Source organism: Anomalospiza imberbis, chromosome 2 (genome assembly GCF_031753505.1).
Source record: "Anomalospiza imberbis isolate Cuckoo-Finch-1a 21T00152 chromosome 2, ASM3175350v1, whole genome shotgun sequence".
NCBI lineage: Eukaryota > Metazoa > Chordata > Aves > Passeriformes > Viduidae > Anomalospiza > Anomalospiza imberbis.
In genome coordinates this window covers 117,048,125-117,054,986 of record NC_089682.1, presented here as the reverse complement: position 1 = coordinate 117,054,986, position 6,862 = coordinate 117,048,125, and the positions used below count along the sequence as shown (strand labels likewise).

The following is a 6,862-nucleotide window of genomic DNA, read 5'->3' as shown; positions in this document are numbered from 1 at the left end:
TGGCACTGAAGCTGCCACTTTTCTGACAGTCTTGCCCTAGAACCACGGCCCAGCAGGTTTCTGTGGGAGCGGGGATTATTGGTGCAGTTCAGAAGCTGCACATCCCTAAAGCATTCCCTGAGGAACATGAAGCTTCCCATGTGCATTTTGTAGTCCAATATGTAATTTAAGCATGTTTCAAGAGAGTTTAAATCAGAATGAGGTGACTTGGTGCCCGCACAGCATTAGGTATGGGACATCAGGAGACTCACCAACAACATTCTCTGCAGACTCTCCATTCTCAGCACTCCAGCTGCAGTATTCTCATTTCTCACGGACTCCAAGTTCTGTTTCCAGGACTCCCATCAGGAAACTGGCGGCCGCTTCCAGATGCAAATCTCCAAGGCACCACTGATCCCAACCACCGCTCCTCTTCTTCCCCCCCCCCCCCCGAACCCCCCCTTCCACCATCCTTTACTCCTTTTATAGCCACGGCCCCACCCAGGACACAAAAGGAGGCTCCCAGGTGCCTCCTGAGACCCAAATCATTCCAGGTGCATCAGGAAATAAACAGAAATAAGCTCGTCCCTTTTGGGGTAATGAATTATCCTTTTCTCCATTCCCCTCTTCTGTCTCCTGTTTCCCAAGGCAAAACACCTGGATCAGGTGGGGGTCAGGGAGAAAATGTCAAGTCCAAAATCAAACCAAACTTGTTTTTTCATCGGTTTCCATCAGGACTGTTCTGATTTTCCCACTGACCCTCGGCCACAGCCACAGGAGCAGCTTCTCTCTGCGACCCACGGGGGTGGGCACAGGGACACCCATCCCGCTGCTCCTCGGAAAACGGAGCTCAGCCCGTCCCACGAAACGCTGTCACCGCAGCTGGGAACGCGGCGCAGGCTTTATTCCACGGAACACGATCCCTGAGAGCCTCAAGTCCCGGGACAAACTCGTCCCACGCAGCAGCTGGGTCCCACGCAGCAGTGCTAAAGCACACACGTCCCCCCGTGGATCCCCCCGCCCCCGGTGACCCCTCCGGCCGCTCACCTGCAGGCACCGTCCGCTCGCTCCCGGCGCTGCTGCCCGAGACAAGGGCGTTTTCCCCCGCTCCTGGCGCAGCTGCCGCTGGCACGGCAGGACCAGGGCTCCGGCGGACACGGGGGTGGGCAGGGACGGAACCGCAGCCCGCGGTGCCGCGGCTGTCCCGGGGCACCGCCCGGCGGGTACCGCCCGCAGCTCCCGCGGTGCCGCCTTTCCCTGCGGCAGCGGCTGACCTCGGTCATTCCCGCAGCTTCCAGAGTGAAAGCCGCCTCGGGAATTAGCTTCTGATAACAGGGATCAGTTTTCTGATGGGAGCCCTTGAAATAGAACTGAGTATCTGTGACAGACGGGGATGCTACAGATGGAGTAATACAGAGGAAATCTTGTTCCTGACAGTTACCCATGGGAAAAAAGCAATTCCCAGCCGTCTTATGCTTGAAAATCAGGGAAAGGGAATTCTGTGTCCTCTCCTGCTTAGGATGTACATTTTCACTGTCCTAAAAAGAGACCATTTGAGGCTTTAGAGAGGTTGGCGTGGATCAAGGATCTGCTGCCTTGGCAGGGCAGAGGTGGAGCTGCCGTTTGTGATTGTGACAGACCTGAACAATTCGAGATCAATGTGAAATTGTTCAGTGTACCAGAAATGACAGAGAATGTCAACTTGACTGGTGTCGCATGTAGAGCTGGGACAATGATCCTGACCACCCCAAAAAGGTAAAGAAACCCTGAGCCACGCTGTGATCAGACCCCATAGGGGCGGTTTATTGGAAGCGCCAGTAAGAAATAACGGGAATTCCCTGGCCATCAGCTTGGTCCCGCCTGCCCACACCACTGCCCTTGGGAAGCGCTGTTCTTCCCGGCTGGAAAGCTAACAAACATTTTCTCCTTCGTCCCTCGAAACTCTTCTCTGCACTCCCAAGTTTCTCCTCAAACAGCATCCCTTCTCCTTCCGTCTGTCCGGTCCCTCCCCGAGCGTGTGGCTTCGCTGCTCCCCGGCGCTCCGGCAATTAATATAATTGATGTTGAGCCTCGCTGGGCCAGCGAGAGGCGCCGAGGGGCTCAGGCCAGGGCCGGCCGTGCCAGCACCATGGTGCGCTGCAGCTGCTCGTACGACACAAACATCACCACGTTCCAGGAGCCCAGCCGCAGGAAGGACGGGACGAAGCTGTGCCGGCAAAAGCAGCGCTGAAGGGGACGTGCCGGGGACATGCCCATCCCCAAAGCCCCGCGCGGGGCTTGGGGTGTTTGGGGCTCTGTGCCGCGGGTCCCTGCGGTCATCGCAGCGAGTTTGCGGGTGCTTAACTCACCCCTTGTAGAGGCCGGCGGGGCCCTCCTGCATGAGCAGGGCCAGGAGGCAGCTCAGGGCGTTGCGGTACTGCCCGGGGCTGGCGTTCATGTACCGCGTCTTCACCACGTCCACCGGCGATGCCACCACCGTGGCACAGAACCCGGCGCCAAAGGCGGCCACGAAGTGGCACGGGATGTTGTCTAAAGGTGGGGAAGAGCCGGGGGTTGGATGCTGCGGGGACAGGGATGGCGCCTGGCCGTGTCCCCCCGCGCCGTCCTCACCTGTCATGAGCTGTGCCCGCAGCAGCGCGTCCTTGAGGAGGTCGTAGGTGACGAGCTCCCCGCAGTTGATGATGGCGTTGCGGGCGATGTTGGGCAGCGTCCCTGCGCAGGAGGGTGGTGGCATTGGGACTGCTGCTCACAGCCCCTCCGGGAGCATCTTGGGCAGGTGCCCCAGCCCTGCTGCCCCCATCCTTGTCCCACCCTTTTTCCCTTCCTCTTGGCCATTTCCATTTCGATTCCCACCGCATCCCTTTCCCACGCCCATCCCCGCCCACGCCTACCTCTCCAGAGCCCGCGGACCCCCTCCTCCCTGGCGATGGTGCGATAGGCATCCACAGTGCCGCTGTACCGGCGGGCACTGTCCGACAGGGGCCCGCTGGCCTGGAACCGGACCTTGACCACGTCGGTGGGCTGGGCGCAGGCCACGGCCACAGCCCCCGTGGTGCAGCCAGCCAGGAGTCGCGTGGCCATGCCTGTGTCTGGAGAGGGCAGGAATTGGGACTCCTGGCCCTGGGGGCCCCGCAGGGACCCCAGGGTGAGCGGCCCGCGGTGCCTCACAGAGGGGGGTCTCAGGGGGTGGTGCCCCCCAGGGCGAGTTTCTCTCTGGGAAAGGGCTGTGCATCAGGAAGGGGGCAGGGAAGTCCGGGCTGCCTGGACACTCACTCTCAGCACCCTTGGGGGTGTAGAGCTGCTTCACGGAGTCGTACAGCCCGATGCGGATGGAGGCGAAGCTCATCTGGCGCTGCAGCCCGGCTGCCAGCCCGCTGTAGAGGCTGCGGGCTCCCTCCGTCCTCACCATGGTGCTCAGCGTGCCCAAAACACCCCGGTACTCCACGGAGCTGATGGTCCGGGGGATCCTCACCTCGCCCTGGATCTGTGGGGTGCCAACTGTATCACCCCACCTTCTGTTCCTCCCCAGGTGCCACCAGCTCTGTGGCAGAGGTGGCGTGGAGAGTCCCACGTCAGGTCACCAGGTGCTCCCTCTGCCCACGGGGTTTTGGGGACCGTACCTGCAGCCGCACTTTGGCGGTGTCCAGGGGGAAGGTGCACAGGTCAGCGATGCAGCCGGCCATCCCCGCGCTGACGAACTTCATGGCGGCCGTCGGGGGCACCTCGGGGGGCTTCAGACCCACCATGGTGGCAGAGGGGCTGGAAGGAGAGGAGGGGTTTGTGGGGGAGCCAGCAGGCTGCATCAGGACGGGGCTTCCCGTGGGTGTCCCATTCGGTGACGGAGGTGATGATGTGCCACGGTGGCTCTTGGTGGCTTTGGTCAATCCCAAAAACCATATCCTGCCCTGTCTCCTCTCTTCTATTGCAGGGAAACTGAGGCACAGGGCTTGCCCAGCATGGAATCACCAATGCCCACCCTTCCCTATCCCACCCCAGCCGTAACAGGGGTTGCTGGGTGGGATCATCTCCCCCAAAGTGACGTGCCCGGAGCCATGTCCCTCCGTGGCCTCACCGTAGGGACCTCGGCACAGTGTTCCAGCTCCTGCCTTGCACAGGCGGTGCCCTGAGAGCCGTCTCCCTGGCCCCGCCCTTATATAGCGCCCAGGACGACATTCCAGCAGCCAGGGATCGGGTGACAGGAAAACAGTGTTCCCCCGGTGGCATTTCAGCCGCTGGGACTGGGTCACCTGGCACCCGACTGAGGTGGCTGTTCCAGCCCTCTGCCCCCCTCCCGGGGCTCAGGCGTGGGGAGGGGGGTCCTGCCCAGACCCCCTGCATTGGACTGGGGAGGAACGTCCAGGTTTTACCCTAAAACGAGATGCAGAAAACCCCTGTCCCAAAGCTTCACAAGAAAGTGATTTGGAGGCACTGCAGCACTGAGCTCTTTGTGCAGGGCAGGTTGGATCCCATTGCCCAATGCAGACCACGAGCCACAGTCCATCCCAGACAGCTGCTGAGCTCCCAGCAGGATTGCCTCTGCACGGTGGAACGTGTTCCCCAAGCTCAGGTGGAGCTGGGGCCGGGTGAGCACCTTGGAGCGAAATCCAGCATCAAACCCAGGACACCCTTCAGAGCCAGGCACTGGGGCTGAGGCTGCCGGGAGGGACTGGGCTCAGGAGAGCAGGCTGGAGGCCAAGGGGGAGTGAAGAAAGGTCCCATTTCCTCCATTTTGGAAAAACTCTGCGTGTTTAACCCTTGGTGCTCGTTAGCCCCACTCGCAGAAGGGTCCCTCAGGATGCGTTGAGAGCCTCGGCACGCGTACCTGAGCTCCCCATGCACGGGGAGGACTTTGGTCCTGACACCCTGGAGCCACCTTCGCTCCATCACTCGGGCTCCAGACAAAAGCTGCCTGGCACCGACAGCCCTCTCCAGCTGGCTCCTGCCTTGTTTTCCTGCCCGGCTCCAGGGCTGACCTAGACCTGCAAGGAAGACGCTGTTTACCTCATGCCCAAGATACAGCTCAGCGGTCACTGCTGTGACCTCCTCTGAGACAGTGATCCCAGCCCAGCTGGCATCCTGCCCGAGGTTTTTTTTGGGGATGCCACCAGGAGAAAGCAGTCTGCACGTCACACCTGTCCTGTCAGGGGACACTGGGTGCCTTTACCTTCCATCCTGACCCAGCAAGGGCAGGGAAAGGGGCCACAATCACAGGGCAAGCTGTGCCATCAGTGACTGATGCATTCAGGGTGTCCCCTGGGAAAAACAACAGTGCAGAAGTGGGAGAAAAGAGGGATGCTGATCCTTTGGCTGCTTAAATCCTGAATTCCATGCATGGTTTGAAAAGCAGCTCAGATTGGAAGTGACTTAGCCCATGTGGGGCTGTGCTGCATGGTGATACTTAACTCCTTGGCAAAGCCATGATCTTTCCATGTGCTCCTGGCCACCCCAGCTTCCAGCAGCATTTCTCTGACTTGGAAGCTCATGTGGGAGAGACTCCTCTCTACTGTTGAGGAAAGGTTCCTGCCCTGGCACGGGGACACTTTGCACAGGCTGACAAGAAACCAGGGGAATTTTATTGAAACAAACACTGGAGAAAGCAGTACAAAAATAACTGAGCTCTGCTGGCATCAAAGTCTGTTCTCTGAAAGGTGTACAAAAATAATTTAAATATAAATATAAAAGTCTCATCTTTCTAGTCACCCTCTTTTGTACACCCACCAGATTTTATGGTGCCCTTGGCCTGTGCTCACACAAGCAGGGCACCTGTAGAAGCAGAGAATTGTGTTGCCCACCAACTATTTTTGAAAGGGCCATTTCACAGGAATAAATCCTAAAACTGGGACACTTGGAGAGCAGATAACAGTCCATGGGTTACCTACACGGGTGTGTCTCACTGGGGACCTGCCCCCACAAGACGCAGCTCCCTGTGGGTGACCACAGGCTTTAAGCCCTTCTAAATAGGGGACTTCAATTAACAATCAATTAGGCAAACTAAAACCAGGGCCTGAAAGCTGTGGCTTCCACCTCCCCTTTACGGGGGGTCTCTGCCTTTGCCAATGCATCTGGTCCTGGCTTAGGAAGCTCTGCTGTGGAGGGTCTCTGGCCAACACTATTCCTTCTTGGAGAGCTGAGCAGAGAAGATCCTGGCGATTCTTTGGGCTTCCTCCTCCGAGAGCTCGGGGCTGGGCCTGGGACGATTTGCTCTTCGGTAGGGGATTCCTCCGGGCACTGCTGCACTCCTGCTCTGGGGAGAGAAGGGAGCAGGTGTGAGAGCTCTTCATTTTATGTCATGGCAAACCACAGGGTTGTACAGGGGGTGACAAGTTGGATACACAGAAAAAAACACCCTAATGAGAAAGAGAACGATCTGAACCCCAGAATGGGGCTCTTCTGTGTGACCTCTGAACTTTTCAGTGCCAATCCCCAGCCAAAGTCTCCCTGTATGAAGCCAAAGGAATGACAGTGGTGTAGTCACTGAGACCTGACTGCATTTTGGCTTTCCATTATTATTTTACTTTATAATTTCCAGAACCCTGAAGACCAAATCTCACAGGGGATAGCCAATGCTCTGTCAACAAGAAATCTTAGGCCTGCTGACAGGACAAGGCAGGGAATGGGTTTAAACTAAAAGAGGAGAGATTTAGATTAGATATTGAGAAGAAATTCTTCCCTGTGAGGGTGGTGAGGCCCTGGCACAGGGTGCCCAGAGAAGCTGTGGCTGCCCCTGGATCCCTGGAAGTGCCCAAGGCCAGGCTGGATGGGGCTTGGAGCAACCTGGGCTACTGGAAGCCATGGCAAGGGGTGAGGCTGGATAAGCTTTAAGATCCCTCCCAAACCAAACCATCACTGTGAGTCCATGAAAAATGGGATGGGCCAGGCTCAG

At 58.3% G+C, this 6,862-nt stretch overlaps 2 protein-coding genes across 2 annotated transcripts in view; both read right to left on the bottom strand.

Moving 5' to 3' along the window:
* Nucleotides 1-1,756: 1,756 nt before the first annotated feature.
* Nucleotides 1,757-4,141, bottom strand: LOC137469729 (putative mitochondrial transporter UCP3). The gene is made up of 7 exons (XM_068182758.1): nucleotides 4,052-4,141; nucleotides 3,600-3,738; nucleotides 3,253-3,463; nucleotides 2,871-3,068; nucleotides 2,590-2,691; nucleotides 2,328-2,508; nucleotides 1,757-2,185 (listed from the first exon to the last, which is right to left on the bottom strand). The coding sequence occupies exons 2-7, from the start codon at nucleotides 3,723-3,725 to the stop codon at nucleotides 2,080-2,082; spliced, it is 924 nt and encodes a 307-aa protein (XP_068038859.1). The 5' UTR covers nucleotides 3,726-3,738; nucleotides 4,052-4,141; the 3' UTR covers nucleotides 1,757-2,079.
* A 1,389-nt stretch (nucleotides 4,142-5,530) lies between these two features.
* Nucleotides 5,531-6,862, bottom strand: part of C2CD3 (C2 domain containing 3 centriole elongation regulator) — a 38,235-nt gene continuing 36,903 nt past the window's right edge. Inside the window, exon 32 of the mRNA XM_068182760.1 lies at nucleotides 5,531-6,223. Coding sequence (XP_068038861.1) covers nucleotides 6,089-6,223 — 135 coding nt within the window. The 3' untranslated portion in view covers nucleotides 5,531-6,088. The remainder of the gene's footprint in view (nucleotides 6,224-6,862) is intronic.

Bases quoted from the DNA above. Each gene is read 5' to 3' on its own strand.
- LOC137469729 (XM_068182758.1), bottom strand. From the start codon at position 3,725: ATGGTGGGTCTGAAGCCCCCCGAGGTGCCCCCGACGGCCGCCATGAAG. The intron at 3,464-3,599 runs GTACGGTCCCCA...GGCACCCCACAG, and splicing joins CCGCCAAAGTGCGGCTGCAG to ATCCAGGGCGAGGTGAGGAT. The intron at 2,186-2,327 runs GTGAGTTAAGCA...TTGCCGGCACAG, and splicing joins CCCGCCGGCCTCTACAAGGG to CTTCGTCCCGTCCTTCCTGC.